This window comes from Magallana gigas, chromosome 1, assembly GCF_963853765.1.
Source record: "Magallana gigas chromosome 1, xbMagGiga1.1, whole genome shotgun sequence".
NCBI lineage: Eukaryota > Metazoa > Mollusca > Bivalvia > Ostreida > Ostreidae > Magallana > Magallana gigas.
The window spans coordinates 7,334,974-7,356,367 of record NC_088853.1 but is presented as its reverse complement, the minus strand read 5'-3'; the positions used below and the strand labels follow the sequence as shown (position 1 = coordinate 7,356,367).

General features: G+C 33.6%; 1 protein-coding gene across 2 annotated transcripts in view; it reads right to left on the bottom strand.

Moving 5' to 3' along the window:
* LOC105326717 (transient receptor potential cation channel subfamily M member 2) overlaps positions 1 to 21,394 on the bottom strand; it is a 143,976-nt gene that overhangs the window by 78,146 nt on the left and 44,436 nt on the right. For both annotated transcript variants that reach the window (XM_066081983.1, XM_066081991.1), the window contains exons 10-13: positions 20,732 to 20,840; positions 12,761 to 12,927; positions 12,407 to 12,514; positions 12,089 to 12,227 (exon numbers count right to left, since the gene is read on the bottom strand). In XM_066081983.1, the coding sequence (XP_065938055.1) occupies positions 12,089 to 12,227; positions 12,407 to 12,514; positions 12,761 to 12,927; positions 20,732 to 20,840 (523 nt within the window). The remainder of the gene's footprint in view (positions 1 to 12,088; positions 12,228 to 12,406; positions 12,515 to 12,760; positions 12,928 to 20,731; positions 20,841 to 21,394) is intronic.

The following is a 21,394-nucleotide window of genomic DNA, read 5'->3' as shown; positions in this document are numbered from 1 at the left end:
GTTAATTGTATTCAACATTTCTTGTATACTTGCCTTTTATACATTACTTTTCATTTATCTAACTAAACATATCAAGGAAAAACAGTTAAACTGATAAACAACTCGATTTGTTTGAACTCTTCCGGTGTGGACCGGAAGTAACGGAAGACAAAATGAAACCGGTTAAACACATCTTCAATCAAATGTCTATCATCTACGAAAGATTTGTGTCTTGATCACTTATAGTTTCTGAGATCTCGCGGGTACAAAATGTGTTTTGAAAAAGCTTCCTGAGATGATTGAGATATCTCACCGGAAGTAGATTTTTTTTGTTGATTTAATATTGCATAGATAACTTATGTGCAGATTTATACTTATATATTAAATTTGTGGAAAATGAATTTATTACGTGAAATGACTATTTTTGAAGTGCTACCGGTGACAACAGATGATAGTGAAAAAGACTAATTCAAGTATCGAGCAATAGGACAGTGTCCGGTGATTAGTGTTAAAGTGTGTGATGTAGATATTCCGTGTTTAGTCGATACGGGATCCATGGTATCTACAATTACTGACAGTTTTTACAGGAAGTTCTTAGAGCCCCTTGGAAAAACTCTTAGTGAAAAATGTATGTTACAACTTAAAGCTGCCAATGGATTAACTATTCCATACATTGGGTACGTTGAATTTGATGTGAAGTACTGTGGAAATGTATTTCAACAGCGTGGTTTTCTTATTGTCAAAGATGCAACTGATGAATTTACGAGAAAACGTAAAGAAGCTGTACCCGGCATTTTAGAAATGAACGTTCTGAACTTATGCAGGAATATTCTTTCAAACTCTGATGTTCCTACTGACGGAATTTTAAGTGAAGTGTTCGCAAAAACAACCGAGTGCGATAGAAAATCTATACATGGATTTGCTAGATTAAGTGGAACAGTTCCTATACGCATACCAGCCAATACCGTTGTAGTGCTTTGTTGTACCGGGCCCAATATCGACGGTGATATAGTAGTGAATCCTTTGACCAACGGAGCGCATCTACACAGAAATTTCAAAACGGTATATACTTGTACCAATATTGCTGGAGGTCAAATGTGTGTTCGGGCAGCAAATGTGGGAGATGAGGACATATTCATCAAACCAAGAACGAGAATTGGGACCGTATCAAGATGTGAAATTGAAAGTGAACATTCTAAAATTGAATTTCAAAGTGTAGGAAATGTAGAAGAAATTAGGATTCATGAGTTCCAGAGTGAAGAAGTAGTGGTTACGTCATCAGAACAGGAATTTGAAATACCGGCTGATATATATCATTTGGATTGCAGCATGGAGGAGAAAGAGTTAATTACGTCATTATTTCAGAAACATAAAAATGTGTTTTCAAAGGACGATGATGACATTGGCTGTACAGATACCATCAAACATCAGATTCGCCTCGTTGACAGTAAACCTATCTCACAACAGTATCGTCGCATTCCACCATCCCAATTAGACGAAGTGAAGCAACACATTCGAAAATTGTTGAAGAATAATGTGATACGTGAAAGCACAAGTCCATTTGCATCTCCCATTGTTTTAGTTAGAAAGAAGGATAACTCACTCCGACTGTGCGTAGATTACAGGAAATTGAACGACAAAACAATTAAGGACAAGTTTCCGTTACCCAGAGTCGAAGAAACCTTTGACGTTCTTCATGGTTCCGTTATGTTTTCCACAATGGATCTTACCTCAGGATACAACCAGATAGCATTATCAGAAGAAGACAAGGAGAAAACCGCGTTTACGACTCCCTTTAGATTGTATGAATTCAACCGCATGCCATTTGGACTTACAAATGCACAGGCAACGTTCCAACGTCTTATGCAGCACTGTTTTAGGGAAGAAGTTTTCAACATTCTGTTAGTTTTCTTAGATGACATCATCGTATATTCCAAGACCCTTCAGGAACACATCAAGCGACTTGACAGAGTGTTTACTATTTTAAAACAGCATTGATTAAAGTTGAAAATGAAAAAGTGCACATTTTTCAAACCATCTGTGAAATATTTAGGCCATGTTGTGAGCAAAAACGGAATTAGTACAGATGAAGAAAAGATTTAGTGTATTACCAATTGGAAAGAACCTGAAACAGTGAAAGAAGTGAAATCGTTTTGGGGATTTGCAGGATACTATCGTCGTTTCATTCGCCATTTTTTTCAGATTGCCGCACCTTTATTAGAAATATCTAAAAACAACATGAAACACCCCAAAACCAAATTTGGAGATGATTGGTCTAAACAGTGTCAAGATTCCTTTGAAGAGCTAAAGAAAGTGTTGTCGACAGCCCCGTTACTCGGATATGCGGATTTTACCGTACCTTTTGTGGTGGAAACGGATGCAAGCGCACACGGACTTGGAGCCGTATTGTCGCAAAATCAAAACGGACGGGTGGTTGTGATCGTATACGCTAGCCGAAGTCTTCGACCAAATGAGCGGACGGCAAAGAATATGAGCAGTCTGAAGTTAGAGTAATTGGCCCTGAAATGGAGTGTCACGGAAAAGTTTAGAGATTATCTTTTTGGAAATAAATTCACTGTGATAACAGATAATAATCCGTTAAAGTATCTTTCAACAGCGAAGCTCGGTGCGTATGAGCAGAAGTGGGCATCACAACTTGCGGAGTTCGACTTTGAAATCAAATACAGACCTGGAAAGCAGAATGTGAACGCTGATGTGTTATCTCGCCTACCAAGTGATATTCTTTGTGAGTGCATTCAGGGATCCATAATTCCTCCGGAAATTAAGTCAGCACAAAACTCGGTTATATTTATTGAATCTTTTGATGTTTCTTTTGTGAATACCTTTCCAACTTATTCTATGGAAGAATTGGCCGAGATGCAGTCAAAAGATAAATCGATTAGCGTGTGCAAAGTGTTTGTAGACACAAATACAGTTCCGAAAGCTAGTTTCGCGAGGAGGCAAAGTAAAAGTGTTCAGATTCTTATAAGACAGCTAAAGCACATTACAGTGAAAGATGGAGTATTGTACAGGGAGATCAAGGATCCAAAACTTGGAGAACTTACACAGATTCTATTACCAGAGTGTTTTAAGGAATTCGTTTCACAGAGTCTTCATGATGAACTAGGACACCAAGGTATTGAAAGAACGTTTAATTCCATTCGAATGAGATGTTACTGGCCCAAAATGTTTGCAGAAGTAAAGAACTATTGTAAACAGTGTAATCGTTGCGCAATTTCGAAGATTCCTCCTCCAAAAGTGCATACCAACATGGGACATTTAACAGCATCCGAACCATTAGAATGTGTAGCGATCGACTTTTCTATGTTGGAGAAAGCCCAAGGACTGGAGAATGTGTTAGTAATAACGGATATATTCACTAAATGGACAATCGCTGTACCAACAAGAGATCAGACGGCGCAGACGGTGGCTAAAGTTTTAGTGAATGAACTGTTCTTCAAATTCGGTGTGTGTAAGCGTATCCATTCAGACCAGGGGAAATGTTTTGAAGCGGAAAAACAACTATGTAATCTCTACAAGGTGAAGAAGACGAGAACAACGCCTTACCATCCCCAAGGCAATGGCCAGTGCGAGCGTTTCAATAGGACCCTGCATGACTTACTACGATCGTTACCACCTGCTAGGAAAAGAAAGTGGCCGGAATATATAAGAGAACTTGTGTTTTCTTACAACGTAACACCTCATGCATCTACGGGATACTCACCTTATTTCCTCGTGTTTGGAAGACATCCCAACTTACCTATTGATTTCATGCTTGGAAGAAATAGTACACAGTTCAACGATGTCAACATCAATCGATGGATAGAACTGCATTCCCAAAAGTTGGCGTTTGCGTATAACAAGGCAAAAGAGGAAATCAACAGAAACGCAGACGACCGTAAGAGAAGACACGACACCGGGAGAACCGAAGAAGAAATGAAAATCGGTGATAGAGTGTATGTCAGAAACAGGGGAGTCAAAGGTCGTGATAAGATCCAAGATAAGTGGAAGCCGGAAGTTTACGTCATAACTGACAAACCGTTCCATTCAGTGTACACAGTTAAAGCGGAAAATGATGATTCTGGGAAAAGAACTGTGAACAGAGCCGAAATAAAACCAGTTATTTAGTAAAGCGTGTGTTTGTGAATACAACAGTGTTCAATTGATACCGAGTTCTTATTTATTCGATTGTATATTTCTATGTGTATTTATTTGATACTTATATTAAATTGTGTAATCTGAGGACAGATTAATAAAGTTCCGGGGGAGTATGTGATAGTAGAGTAATATGTATATGTGTATTTATTCGTTTTGTATTTTCTATTTTTCGTTTTGTTCAATAGAATCTTAAAATTATACCAGTCAAAGTTTTACTGCGCAAGTAAATTGAGTTCTTCCTATCTGTAATTTCATTGGTTCATAATATTAACCAATTATTTTGAAGCTTGTTAAATAAGTTACCTATAATTCTAATTAAGTTAGAGCAGTATATCGTTTCAAGAAAATACCATCCGGTTGATATCTGTGGCATCTCATGGTATGTAAATTTCATATTAACTTATGTTTTACTTATCAGTGTAAATGTTTAGTCTCTGGTTTTATTTTAATTGCATTATCAATACTAAAGTGTATTTTTGTAATTAAAGTACCAATACTTGGAATGTGTCTGTAAAGTTCAAAGGTTAGCTTTCTTTATAGTACGCACTGTAATTGATTTTTTATGAAACGAATAGTGCATTTGTGGTAACTTATAGCTAATGTATTTTCTATCATTTTGTCAGTTTTCTCATATAATGTATTATTTTGTAGGTCAATGCCTCTATATTCAAAATAAAAATAAAGTCATCAGATACACAGTACACCATCTTCATTTTCCTTGACTGCTCGGTTACACACACACACACACACACACACACACACACACATATATATATATATATATATATATATATATATATATATATATATATATATATATATATATATATAAGCATGTACTCCAATCAGGTGTTGTACTTTACAGAACGTTTTTACGCGATCGCCGAACGCTTCTTTTTGGGGAAGAACAATCCTAATCCGACAGCAAATACATAACTCAGCATACAGACGTTTCTATTAACATATAGATAATGTATGTATTAATTTAAGTGTGCTTGAATATGCAAATTTTAGAGCCAATTCGATTTGTATTGGACAATTAATCTACTAAGTAGTATTTTTAACCATGTGTTCTCTACTCGATCTTCAACTGTCCGAATACAATTAAAACTTTTACAATGAATGTTCATGTACATAAACTTTTTAAAACTCACATATTCTTTCAGAATAAAAAAAAATTAATTAATAAATGAATAAAATCAGCAATGAGTATGCTTTTTAATGAATCTGACCACCACTGAGAAGAGGTTATACCAATATTGTGACCCTTATTATTTTACGACCTGAATGTAAATAAAACTTCAACTGGTTTAAAAATGGTTAGTTTTATCGTGCCCGCACCTACCGCAAGCATGTAACATTGTACTTCTTAGGCTGCCTTATCTCGAACGCTTTTTAAATATATTTCAACTTTTATTTACTACATCCTGCTTAACTCTCTCTCTCTCTCTCTCTCTCTCTCTCTCTCTCTCTCTCTCTCTCTCTCATAACATAAAAAATTCTAATATTTTGTTAGCCAAATGAAGTATCACATTATCATAGATTTTCATAGATTACAGATACTTATGTGAATACCGCCTATATTTTGTTGAAATTGGTAGTGTAATGCATTTAATTCTCAGCTGCAAAATGTTACAAATAGACACAAGTGAATTTATTTACACTCCAAATCGTACGACTGTAAAACGTATTATATTCATTGATGGCAGTGTTTTCCTTTATTTTACGAACTATGATTTTAATCAATGGTTTGATGCATCTTTAACCAATATAATTGGAAATGAAAATAACAGCGAATCAATGAGCATTGAAATGTGTGCACGAGAAGCATGTGTCCTACAGCGAATCGGCTGTCCACTAGCGCGGCTTCTCCTCGGCCCGTGTTATGAAAATGTACACTCAACGTGGTGGGTGTGAAATGTTTGCAGTTTGATAACTGAATTTTTTTTTTCCAACAATAAAACTATTTCATGACATAGACAAGATCACAGAGAACGCCTTTTTTTCCAATCACAGTCATATTATATCTATTTTTAATTACGAGAGCAAAACAGCAATACTTCGTAGGTAATGGTATAATCTTTTTTCATTTACTCTTTTATATCGTTAAAATCTGAATTCTTTGTGTTTGCAGCTACATAAATAAACCCGTGTGTGCATTACAGCAAGGCGCAAATCTTGTGTATTGGAAAACGGTAGACCGCTCGCTAGTCCAGCCGCGACCCATTTCCTCGGCCGCGGGCAAGGATCGGAACGTAAAATTGTTTACATACATGAAGCTCGGACTACAGTTAACTAGATTTTAAATGCGACTCAATACATTGCATAGAAGCAATTCTTTCACCCATAATGTTTTACCTAGAAAAGAATTAAACTGTTTAAACACTTTCCGAATGCAAGCTAGTACACTGTCTATGGTTTTAGGTAAAAGTATAATCCTTTTTATTTACTATTAAAATCATTCAAATCGGAAGTTTTGTGTTTGGCAGCTACATAAAAAAAACCCATGTGTGCTTTACAGCAGGACGCAAATCTTGTGTATTAGATAACGGCAGACCGCTCGCTAGTCCAGTTGTGACCTATTTCCTCGGCTGCGGGCAAGGGTTGTTTACATGCAACTCAAATGCATTACATAGAAACAGTTTTTTATCCATAATGCGTTTCCCTAGAAAAGAATTAAACTTTTTAAACACTTTCCGTATGTAAACTGGTACCCTTTATGTCAGTTATACGCACAAATACCCCGTTTATTTGCCAAATAAAACGCAAATACATGGTAACAATTCTGGCTTTTTAAACTCATATTACGCAATATCCGAACAAAATATTGTTGTAACGACATTAATAAGATCATAATGAACAACTTTTGCAGCGACAGCCATATCGAAATCTTAACCGCTTTTGAGTTATAAAGGGAAACTTTAAAGGGCTCTAAATCCCTAATGTGAGGGGCCAGCCCCTTTTTCTAGGTGTCAAACGAAAGATCTTGTAAATATAATTTTTTTTTTCTATACGTCTTAACAAAATATTTGTGAGAAAAAAGATAAATTAAGAAAACCATGCAAAATCACAACGCTTTTTTATCTCATTTTTCGAGCCCTACCGAGCTTTGGCGCCCTTTGAGCCTGAAATTTATTAATGCCTTATTACATATCTACAATCTTTTGTCTATCATTCCTGAAATTTTGAACTAAATATCTTTTATAGTTTTTGTAAACACTCTTGGACAAGCCGACACTCTGAAAATCAAGAAAACGTCGATATTTCAAAAACGGAAATGACGTCATCAACCAAAATAATTTCCGATCAAGTTTAAACTGATGTCAAAAAGATCTGAAAATTTTATTAAAATCGATCAAACTGTTTCCGAGTAATCGCTGACACAAAATCGGTAAGAAAAAAAAAGGAGAAGAATGAGAAAAAAAAACCGAAGAAAAACAATAAGGTCTTCCGTTGGAAACGGAAGACCTTAATAAAAAGAAACATTACAATTACTATAAGGTCTTCCGTTGGAAACGGAAGACCTTAAAAACTATAGCAAATCTTGTTGCAAAGGAACGAGTGGGTCTTCCGTTAATGTCGAAAGAAAAGCTAGAAGGTCAATTAAGAAGCAGAGTTCTTAAACCAATAAACATAAGTTACTTAAACAAAAAGAAAAAAATCGATTTATTATCGGTATAAGTTAACAAAATCCAAGTGATTCAAAGTATTAGAAGAATTCTAAGAATTAACAAAAACCTTATCGTTTTCAAGAACGAATTAGCAAATACAAATCTGAATGTGTTCAAGTACCATTTAACAATGTTCATATTATTTAAGATACGAGTTGATTTCACTTTGAACATAACACATCTCTCAACCAAAAATTCGGAATCAAAAATTCCGGAGAAATCAATTTTTAAACCCTTATAACTTTGTAAAGCATCGTTCTATTTCAAGTTTAAGTAATTTACGCAAATAATAACAAAAACTATAGCAAATCTTGTTGCAAAGGAACGAGTGGGTCTTCCGTTAATGTCGAAAGAAAAGCTAGAAGTTCATCTAAGAAGCAGAGTTCTTAAACCAATAAACATAAGTTACTTAAACAAAAAGAAAAAAATCGATTTATTATCGGTATAAGTTAACAAAATCCAAATGATTCAAAGTATAAGAAGAATTCTAAGAATTAACAAAAACCTTATCGTTTTCAAGAACGAATTAGCAAATACAAATCTGAATGTGTTCAAGTACCATTTAACTATGTTCATATTATTTAAGATACGAGTTGATTTCACTTTGAACATAACACATCTTTCAACCAAAAACTCGGAATCAAAAATTCCGGAGAAATCAATTTTTAAACCCTTATATCTTTGTAAAGCATCGTTCAATTTTAAAACGGATATCAGTTTAAAATGAAGCTTAAAGCTGAACACCGCTCGTAAATAGGCACCGTCACACAGATACCTGGTATATAAACCCTTCGATTTCGTTACACCCGATTGCACACCTGAACCTCGTGGCCGACATGTAGTATTCCTTTCGTGGTCTTTAGATTTTATGCATTTTTTTCTTATCTTATGTTCATTTTCTGTTCGTAAATAATGCATTGACCAATTTATTTGATGTTAGAATTCTCCTGGCTTCAAAAAGGTGCGTAAAATTTGATAATTTCATCGCGACCGCGTAACATGGCGAGGCAAGGTGTACGTCCACACAGGTGAGGCCTCTACAGCGAAGTACTTTGAGCTGTTTAGAGGTCTGTCCCTTATATAAGGGTTGTAGGGACAGCAGTGATTAAAGAGAAATATGGCGGACAGTGCCTATTTACGAGCGGTGTTCAGCTTTAATAAGCTCTTAGCTTTGTTTGTATAGTTAATAACAAATTTTCGCTCAAGAAAGTTATTATAAAAAGACTTTGTAGACCTACTGGTCCCTAATTTGATGGGTCAGCCCTTTTTTCTTGATATTAAATCAAATGTCTTACAAATATATACATATTTTGTTCAAGTAGTGTTCACAAATTAATAGAAGTTCTAGAGATATCCGAACGACTGTGTTTTAGGGACCGACCTTTCAACTATTTACCGGAGCAACCAACAAAAATGTTCAAGGTATCATATAGTTGAAAACATCATTCTGAGCAACTTTTGTTCTACAATGCTTTTCAAAATATTTCTCCTTTCCTATATATTAATGATCAGAGTTTTTGACTTCTGGCCCCATTCAACCCCTAATTACGTAACATATGACTTGGATATTGTACAGATAATTAGAAGGACCAGCCCCTTTTTCTTGATATCAAATAAAAGCCCGTAAAAATAGTAACAACCTTTACATTTCATCTTATTACAAAATGTGTATGCATCAGAAGATATAACAGAAAATATGCAAATAGTTCATGAAAAAATGGTGCTAATTTTCAGGTTCAGGCGAGCTTCAAAGCCTTGTTCGATTTTCATAATTGAAGGCAACGAGGTATATCTACGGACATTTATCTACAATCCCTGAAACTTTTAAGCTTCTATCTTCATTATTTTTTTAGGAAAGGCGTGGACAAATAACCCATAAAAATTAACAAAATCGTGAAAACATAAAAACCGGAAGTGACGTCATAAGTTGAAATTTTAATAACATCGATAATTTACGATACCAAACAAGTTCTTAAATATTCGTGGAAATCGGTTGAATAGTTTATGAGATATAAGCCACAAAAAAAGTCAGAGGAAGAATAATAACTAGACACGATTTCGTTTTGAGCAACGAATGGGACTTCCGTTTGATTATGAATAAATGATAGGGTTAAATCAGAATGTTTAAAACTACAATATCTTTGCAATGTGTTGTCCGATTTTAAAACTCGATCCAAGAATAATTCGATTTTTTTTCTTTTTCGTTTAGTTACTTATGTTTATTGATTTATTTTTTATTTACTATAATCAACGAAAATCCCTTTAAAAAATCCGGAAATCATCTGGATTTTTTAAATTTTACAATCTAGTTCATGTGCATTACATCCACGCTAAATCACGGGAGGATGCTCTTTACTTTATGTTTCCACGATATCACGTTTGCGTGGATAAACCATGTAGAGTCAGAAACGATAATACAAATACGTGTAAATTTCCATTGGAGATTTGCTATATATTCTGTTCATCAAAGAAAATACGGGAGATAACTCTAACTCAGTGCATTTAAAAGTACATGCAGCTCAGCCGTTGTGAAATTTATGTCATAGATTTTGTTAACCAGAATTTAATGCAAAAAAAGTGCATCAAAATCGAAAAATCCCGAGAGTTCAAAATGTCAATATAGTGTGAAAATTTGAAGCAAGTAAAAAAAGTGTTGGATTCTTCATTAATATGAATTAAATTTTACATGAAAGGTATTTACAGCCTTAATATGGTTTAATATAAAAAAAATGTTAATTTCAATGCAGCTTCATTAATTTTCTTCGAAATTGTTTCGTAGCAATTCTGCAAATTTTTGCTTCATACAAGCATATGGGATCAGAGACATAAATAGTGTTATCTATGTCTCTGATGTGATGCATCTTAACGCCGGTGAAGGCCTGCCCCGAGACACAGATTATTCTAACTAAGCAGAATGTAGTGAAATTAGTAGCATTATTGTAGGTTTAATTAAAGCTTGGTTATGTAAATCTCAACAATACTGTGTGTAGATCATCTATTTCGTAACTGCCCAATATTATATACAATGTTAACCCGTGCACGCAAGTCTAGTCGTTTATGATTGAAAAGAGAAATTAAAATTTTTAATGTCTTTAATTTAAGAGCTTTGCGGTACGATTTTCTTGTTTCATATACAGAATTGAATAACTAGGAAGTAGTTTAAAGAGAAAATGATTCTTGATGCACTCATGTATTTTGATCGCTTTAAAAAGTGGTTTCTGTATGTGTGTGTGTGTGTGTTGGAGGGGGGGGGGGGTTAAAATAAAAGAAACTTAAAGTTGACCATGAACCGCTACCAAAACTTTAGTTATATATAATGCATTTGATTTCAATTTTGATAAAAAAAAATTATTCCATAGAGAGAAATATGTCAAAGATTAATTATATGCAAAAAAAAGTGTAAAATTCGGATACCTATTTTTGTTTACCACAGGGCTTAAGGACTATATGGAACAATATCCTTTGAACACGCATATAAAGCCACGTGATCAGATGAGCGATGTTGCCCATGGACCTCTTGTTAACAGAGTGATTTTTGCAAGCTTTGGTTGAAATTGGTGAAGAGGTTCTGGAGAAGAAGATGAAAAGGTTTAAAATTTACGACAACATCAGCAACGAAAAATTTTGATTTAAAAAAAAAACATCGCATGAGCATTTGGCTTAGGTGATTTAAAAACCTCATAGTGGGTTAAATATATTGCGGCTAAAACATCACGAACCGACTCTCTAATGGGAATTAAAAATGTGAGTGGATTCAATAAGTCGCATCCGTAACATGTTAAACCCCTTACTCTTATAGCAAAACAGGGGGTCACTATTTTGCAGCGAAATGCTTTTAACCCCGGGTTCATTTTTATAAGGATTCTTTATTCAGCAGTAAACCCGGGGTTCTGCATATCATAATGATTTGATGTTGGTTCAAAAATGAATGAAACCAACGTATAATATGACACAGGTATGACAAATCACAAAAAGTAGAATGCACTAGCAAATGTATCTAGACAAACGTGCTTAAACAACAAGAAAACATATCTGAATCTGCATTATACACTATATCTAGAAAAAAAGAGTATTTTAGACATGGAAAAAAGAGATATTTGCCGAAAAAGGTAAAAATATATGAAATGAAAATCATCTACTAATATTCTACTGTTTTATTTATACAGACGAAAAAATCAACTGCATACATATAAACAGAACTGCAAAGAGCCGATGGATATCTTTCATCGATGTTTTATTTTAGAAAGAGATGCAGTTAAGTGTGTTCATTTTATGTTTACCTTCGTATTTCAGGAACATTCGACAGGCTTTTCTTACAGCGACCACAAACGGAATTTTTCCCGCTTCTGCATTTTCTATAATCTTTTCAATTTTCATCTCAAAAAAATGTTTTACAAGTTCTTCGTCTTTTTTTGATTGCTACAAATAATATGCAAAATGAAACTTAGTCATCAAATGTTTATTAGAGTTGTTTGTAAAAAATCATTTTCAAAAATTAGTTGACTTTTCTTAAATAACGAAAAACAGGAAGATGTCCTTTAGTACACACGCAAATGCTTGTAAATATTTCAATAACCAAAGTACACAATCTTACTTACCCATCCGTACAAATCTGGCAAATCAATTGATTTAATATCTACTCCCTGATCCATCAAACTACTAACATATTCACATCGGTTTAGTTTCAATGCCTCTAATAGAAGAACCTGTTTCAAAGTGTTCAACAATATGTGTGAAAAATCAACATTATTTATAATTTTTAAAACAAACAAACAAATACCAGCACCATATAAATCATTTAATGTTTAGGTGGGTCTACTCATGACACATTGCCTACAAAATTCAATAACATACTAAATATTAAAATATTTTTATCTACAGCTAACCCTTTTCTCTTCACAAGAGTGCCTTTAAGTCGAATGCTGGGTGAGCAAAAAATAAATTGAACTTACTTTCCCACATTTTTTCATAAACTCTTCATTTTCTTGTAAAGCTGTGTACTCTAAAGAAAAATAGAAAGGGAGTGATGTAGGTGTAGAGAACCTCGGATTCATCACATATGCCTTCGTTGCAGGGAGTAGTCCATGTTCATTCATATGATCTCCACTCTGTGAAGCACCTGAAAGTAAAATATAAGATATAATAATTGTTATAAATGTATACATATACTATGAATAAAAAATACAATAACAAACTGTCAACCATCTCAAAAATCCATTAAACGAAACACAAAATTAAAGCAAAGCATTTTATTTTTAAGAAAATACAAGCACGTGTGCTGTATTAAAACATTAATAATTCCGAAGTGGCAGATAATTTTAAATGCAAGTATATCCGAAAGCAGAATGTACACTTATAGAATCGTGATCATAATTTCAGCAAATAATAATAATACTAAAAACTAGACATGATCTCTTTGCGTGCAACGAGGAGGTCTTCCGTCCGATTTTAGAAGCCAAGAAACACTTATGATCTTGCTTTTGCTAATAAAAAGAACTCAGGTAAACATAACTTGAAAATGTAGGAAAAGAGGGTCTTCATTTTACTATCAGAGAGTATTTTGTTTTAGGTGTAAGATCTTTGAATGAAAAAAAACCTCCTCTTGACCCCTCATTTTAGGGACTATCCCCCTTATCTTCACCTTAAATGAAAAGTCACGTAAAACTACACACATTTTTGTAACAAGTGTTTACAGATTCCTAATCATTCTTGAGATATCTGAGAAAGAAGATTTTAGGGGCCGACCCCTTATTATCTTATCGGACCAGTTTAACGAAATGTTATGGGTTAAATAGTGTTGAGTACATTATATTTAGCATCTTTTCTTCTACACTGCTTATCAAATTATTTTTACTTTTTAGATATGAATAATCAAAGTTGTTAACTTCTGACCCTTAAAAATCCCTATTTACGTTACAAATGAGAAAGTCGGTATATTGTACATAAAAGTAAGATACACATTTTGCTCTTATAACCTATTACAAAATACCCCTCATTAGAGAGCTACAAATAAAAGACTCAAAAGCCCATGGGTCCGTATTTTTAGGGGCTAGCCCCTTTTTCTTGGTATAACATAAAGGTCCCTTAAAAAAACACATATTGTTCTACAAATGGTTACGAATTCGTTGTCATTTCTGGGATATCGGAGAAAGAAGATGTAAGGGGCCGACCCCCTACATTTGTATCCCCTTTTTGGGACTGTTCAATGAAATTTTTAGGGTTGAATAGCGTTGATTACATCATTTTGAGCATATTTTCTTCTATGCTGTTTATCAAAGTATGTTTCTTTCACTAAAAATTTTGAACTTCTGGCCCCTAAAACTCCATAATTAAGTCACACATGAGAGAATCGTAATATTGTATGCCTACATAGCTTGAAGGTAAACGTTTTTTTTTATTTGTAACCTATTACAAAATACCCCTCAGTAATAGCTCCAAATAAAAAATTAGACCCCTCTGGGTCCCTTATTTTTAGGGACCAGCCCCCTTGGTTTAAATAAAAGGTGACTTAAAACTACACACATTTCATTTACGTGTCTACGAATCTGTCATCGTGTTTGAGATATCCGAGAAAGAAGATTTTAGGGGCCGACCCTTCATCCCTCCATCGAAACCTTTTTATGAAATTTCGACAATTGGATATTGTTGAGAACATCATTTTGAGCATCTTTTTTTTACTGTTCATCAATTTTTGTCCTTTATTATAAATATTTATGATCAAAGTTTTGAACTTCTGGCCCCTAAAAATCCCTTATGACGTCACACATGAGAAAGTAGGTATATTGTATACGTACATAAAAGTAAGATAAACATTTCCGCTTACGTAATCTATTAAAAAATACCCCTATGTAAAGAGCTTCAAACAAAAAACTTTAGACTCTTCTGGGTCCCTCATTTTAGGGGCCAGCCACTTTTTCTTGGCATTAAATGAAATATGACTTGAAATTACACAATTTGTTCAACAAGTGTTTACAAACTCGTTATCGTTCTTGAGATATCCGAGAAAGAAGATTTTAGGGGCCAAATCTTATATTCCTATCGGAGCCCTTTAATGAAATTTTGAAGGTTGAATATTGCTGACTACATATTTTTGAGCATCTTTTCTTATATACTGCTTGTTAAAATAGTTTTCCTTTACTTGGTATAGATAATCAAAGTTTTGAACTTATGGCCCCTAAAACCCTGGTATTGCGTCACACATGTGAAGGTCGTTACATTGTATGGGTACATAACTATAAGAAAAATATTTAAACTTCTATGACCTATAACCAAATAACCCTCAGTAAAGAGCTACAAATAAAAGACTTTAGACCCCTTTGGGTCCCTTACTTTAGGGGTCAGCCCCTTTTTTCAATATCAAACAAAAGCTCAGTTTAATTATTATTTTTTGTATTACATGTTATAACAAAATATATTTAAGAAAAGAGATACACAAAAAAAGCCACAAAAAATCACAACGTTAATTTAATTTTTTTTTCGGGTCCAGGCTTTTAGGCTATTTGAGCCAGACATTTATGATTGCCTATAAACATATCATCAATCTTTCGTCTATCATCCCTGAAAATGTGAACTTTTACCGTTAAGGGGGAGTTCAATTGACGAGCACACCTTCTAAAAATCAATAAATTGTCTATATCTCAGAAACAGAAATGACGTCTTCATTGTCCTCCTAGTTTTACATGTTTGATTAACACACGTATACTGCTTAAAAAATTACATCGAAATTAATGTTTCAAAAAATGTTAAATTTTGCTCATATCTTTGCTCAATAACTTTTTAGTTAAAAAATTTTTCTAGAAAAAATTTAGAATAAAAGTTGTGCAGAATATTAAGAGCTTTCATTTGATACCATAAAAAAGCGGCTAGCCCCTAAAATGAGGGGTCTAGATCCCTTTAAATTCTTTGCTTTATAACTCTTAAACGGTTAATTTTTCGATATGGGCGTCGCTGCAAAAAAATGTTGTTTGTGACTTTATTGATCTCATAAAACTGTTTTTGTGTTTGGGTATTGCATAATATGAGGGTAAAAAGTAATACGTGTTGACTAGTACTCGCGGCAATTTGGCCAAGTTAACGAAACTCTCCCTCGCCCGTGGCCGAGAAAATCGGTCACCATGGTCGCGGCTAGGCTACCTAGCGGTCAGCGGTTATCTAATACACGAGAGTTGCGTCTCTCATAAATGAGTTTATTTAGTTGCGAATTCAAAAGTTGTTTTTGTTTTAATTACACATAAAAGTTAATGGACTAAAAGATTGGGTGTCAATAAAGAAATCGTTCAGTTAATTAATAAAAGCAATGTCATTCTTAATCTAAAGCAATATCAGACATAGATCAATTGTGGATTTTAAGTTTTAAAATAAAGAACTTCTATTTGATAGAATATGGTCATTATAATGCAAACTTTTCAAATCTTCCTGGGTTCTGAGCTGTGCGAGTCTGTGCGTTGTACCTTTACGTAATCTATCCTTCGTCCCCGGCCGAGAAGATCAGCCACGGCTGCACTACTAGCGGTAAGCGGTTATCTAATACACAGGATTCGCACACCGCGACGCACACTTAGATGAAGATGAACGTGTTTGAGTTTATATAGCCGTAAATACAAGAACTGTTTTAATTTTATATTATAAAAGTTTGTCCATCTTGTATTTATTTAATTAAACATTTGAGTGTAACTGAATATTAATGAAAAATATTACTCCAAATCGGAAACATAGTCAGACATAAATTAATGGTTGGTTTGTATATCTAAAAAAAATTACCCCCCCCCCCCCCAAATATTAAATGATGATCATCCCTCGCACATGGCCGAGGAGATCCAGCGCGAGTGGACAAGTGATCTGCAGTCGGCTCGTGTTCTTCTACATGTACCTTATCACGCGTTCATGTTTCATATTTTGCACGGACAGAACTGTATTTTATTATGTTTTCAACTATTATATAGATTTATTACGAAAATAAATAAATTTATTTTACTTGTTCAGTTGATTAAGCATTGATTTAATTATACGATAGTGTACAAGGTAGTTTAAAAATCAAATCAAATTATAATCAAAGTTCCATGTTACATGTTTGCGGTAGGTGCTAGCACGATAAAAGAATGTCCCGAATTGAGGCATTTGATAATTATTTAAAAGAATATTCACATGAGTTTTAAACAACTTAAGATTAGATTCTATCAGTCACATATTAATCACTCTGTAGTTTTTCTACATGGTTGTTCGGTTCAGTGTGGAAGCGAACTCAGTGCTGCGTTCCCCCCCCCCCCCCTCCTCCCGCCCCTTTGACAAGTGCTCGCGCTGGATTTTTTTAAATTGGCGAAAAGATATCCAGATCTGTCGAAAATCATTTTTGGTGACTTCTTATGTGTAACATTTTCTCCTCAACGTGTTTCATTTTCCCACCCGTGTGTTTTTTCGGTCAGTCTGTGTTAATTCAATCGCCACGTGCGAAGATCTTGTGTCGCCTTAGCGCACACAACTCAGAACATATGTAATTGAGTAACAGTTGGAAGGGTGCTTTTATTAACAATAAGACTATTATTCGAAGTCAATCATCTTCACATTAAAGATGTGAAATCGTAACCTAAGAATGTGGCTACTAAATTAACCTGTTGAACACGCTAAACTTTTATAGTTATGAACATAATAATTCATAATATATTATAATTAAAAGTTTGAAGACAAAGACAATTTTGTTCTTGGGAAATACGACTACATTAAGCAATGCAGTCGATTACCATAGAAATCATCAAAGTACTGCAACTGTCGACGGATTTCTTATTTCTTTGAAAGACCATGATAATTCACTTGGCCTGCAGACTATAAAATAGCGACATATCTGCCTCCCAAAAAATATATGCGCTTCTCAAAGTTAGACTTAAGTGAGGTAGATGTGCGTTATTGGGAATGTTATTTATTGCTAATTGTATGGAAATTGATTAAAAAAAACAAATTTTAATTGAAGTGTATTATGAGGTTGTAATGCAACTTAATTTACTTACAAGGTTAGATACAGCCAGTGGAATATAGGTGGCCTTTATGTGAACAATGAATACCCAATATATTAAAATACAAGATAAATAGTTTCCAGAACTATAATACTAATATGCTTGTGTATATGAAGGTTGCACCCTCATTTGTATGGCTGTAGGTGAGGAGGTATAGGTGTATCGATGTACATACAATGTATGACTGCACATACAGGTTCCGGACCATGGCTACAGACGATACCAATGATAGTCCTTTAATACATCAATGCACAGTTTGATATAGAAACTGACCAGTTTCATAACTTCTTCGAATTTCTCTAACAGGGACTGTCTAATTCCTTCCCAGAATTCCAATTTACGCAAGCGCAATTGAAGTTTCTTTTTTAATTTAATTAGTCAACCCACTGACATAAATATAAGGATTTTGCATATTATTACATCGTCGAGAGAAGTGATATTCATTTCTGTAAATAAGGTTATTTAATTCACATTACATAGCGGTGTCTCTATGAAACAGCACCAGCTGGTGTAAAATTTAGATGCTCGCTTTTGCATAAATTCTCCCGCTTATCTTTTTTTTAGCTGATTATATATTATTTTGAATGTCCAAATCTATTCTTATCATTAAATAATATCAGACGACACACATTTCCCTGTAGAAAATCTCAACGATGCCATCAATTTTGACAAATTACAAAATTTTGTCAGCACGTTACAATTCTAAACTTGCACATAGTCTTTAAAAATTTAGAAAGATTTAAATAAACAAGTTATCTTAGAGAAAAGGTTACGTGTTTTGTAGGCGGGTTAGGTTTTTAAAAAAAAAAAACTGCAATTCCTGACATGAATCATGAGTACATACTGTTTATAACAATGCTTGCTACCCTTTGAAAATTTAACTCGCCATTAAACATCTCACTTTTTATAGAATTTTTGAAACGATTACACAGACTGTGTTCGACAAATAGTTTTACAAAAACATTTTCTTCCTGTCTTGTTCAAAACACATTTTATATACAGGTTTTCAATCACGACACGTTTTTATAACAAAAGCAGAACTGAAAGTTTAGTCATTATAATCGTTTGACACCATATCACATATATTTTTAACCCGCAGCAACAACGGAAGACCTACTCGTGGTTTTGCCACGAGCTCTGCTCTAGTTATATACTGTTATTTCACCCTTATATTCAGGGGTAAAATCTTTATATGAGGTGGTAACATCATTACAATATGTCGTAAGATCATTATGTGCAGTAGTTTATTCATTATATGCTATGAATAAATCTTTATATGATATGATAAACTCATTTCATACAGACTAAACTCATAATGAACTATTGTTCAATCGTTATGTTATATGGTACACCCTTATGTGCAGTTGCAAAATACTTTTATGCAGTGCAACTTCTTGACCTAATTTAGGTGATAAGTTCATTATATGCACTACTAACATCATGTTATGGTGTATTAAAAACCATTATTTATGGTGGTAAAACCTTTATGTATTGTGGTGAAAGCTTTACATGCAATTGTAAATCCTTTATATGATGTGACAATTTTATAATATGCCGTTGTTGAGTCATTATATAATGAGGTTAGTTCTTTACATGTTGTGATCGTTTCATTATATGGAATGGTAACTTCTTTATATGCAGTCGTAACTCTTTATGATGAAGTTGTAAACTGGTTCTCGCTGAAAAGTTTTAATGGGGAGGAGATCCAGTTATATTTTAAAAAAGATGCCGCGTTCGTTGTGACGATGCACATTTCCTGGTCAACTTCAGTTTAAAATTTCTTGTGAGAAACAAAGATTTGAGTGTCATTCTTGACTACAAGATATATACATGTTCATGACTCATATCCTTTTAATGTAGAATAAATAACTTCATTTCTTTCTTAAATGTAAAATTCTATGTTAACATTTCTTGTTATTCATAGTGAAAATGTAATTGTGTAATAGGATGTTTCTGGTCAGAATCAAACAGGGAATTAGGTTTTCCATTTCCTATAATATTTTAGTCCTTTATTAGTTGAGCTCTGATATCATACATTTCTTACCTTTATCCCAGCCGCACAAAACATATGAGAAAATTAGGATTTTTTATGAAAACATAACGCCTAACTTTCAGTTTATAGCCTCAAAAATTAAAATGGAGCTATTTACGATAAAAAATAAATGATGGATCTTATTATTTTATACCCTTAAGGCTTCAACCTATAACACTTACACCAATTTATGTTAGAAAATAGAGAAACTTATATCATATCATGTCCCCTGGAAACTACTAGTTTCAACATTTTTTTTTTAAAGTAAACCCCGAAACTTGAAATAAAAAAAAATAGTAAGCTTTGACTGCATTTATCACTACCCGAAAAAAATTACTTTTATAATATTAATTCACAAATCACCCCATCATTCATCAACGAAAAACAAACTAAAGAGAAAACAAAAACCAGAAGCTAGACATTTTTATAATTGTTGAATAATCGTGGGTATAATACGTAGAATATTTATCAAAATGAACCACTTTATAGCAACAGAAGTGAGTCGATGAAAAAAAAAACTCAAAGAAAGAGATCTAAAATCAAATGTATTTGGAAGCAGACGTGTGCAAGATTATATAGTAAAATTATTGTATTTTAATGATGAATATTTTTTTCCGATGCTGCTGTTGAAAATACAGAATGAAGCTGTACTTTTCCGCCAAATGAATGAAAACTGAATAGTGTGGAAAGAGGTCTGTCATTCAGTTACATTTTAGTAACCTCTATGTCACCTTTTAGATGGATATATTTACATGACAGCTTCATCCTGTGGAATCTTGTTATAATTGATTTGATGTTGTTCGACTTTGAATTAATTCCCCCCCCCAAACCAAAAAAATCTTACCCATTCTTACTCATACTTGAAATACAATCTCTGCTCTTACCCGCTAAATGAATTTGCTCTATCTTCATTGACAAGATCCTGACCACTGCCTCCCCAACAATACCAGATAACGTGAGTGGATGGTCATTATAAAGATCAAACACTCCAACCTACAAATGGATATAGAAACGATTATTGAATTGTATATATCGTTTTTATTTAGGAAAAGCATTGCGGACTAGAACTTATTTACTACTTGTATCTCTTCAATTTCATATGTGGAATATCAAGTACTTTACATTTCATTTGTATAGGCTACTAGTTGTATCTCTTCAATTTCCTATATGGAATATCAAGCATATATATATATATATATATATATATATATATATATATATATATATATATATATATATATATATATATATATATATAAAGCACTGAATAGAATCAGCAACACTAGGCATCTTTAAAGTGTCGGATCTAATATATAGATACTAAGCCAGTAAACTGAATATAAATAGCACTAAAAATGGCTAACGACACGAACAATAGAAATTGTCAAATTTTCGGGACAACCAGTCCCTTCTTCAGGACCAACAAATAAATTACATGAGTACAAAACAAAGAAAACAAAATCTAAAGCTACTACTAAACTACTTAAGAAACTATAAAAAAGAACAGCTACATTATAAACATTTGTTCACATTCTTAAAGAAGGTGT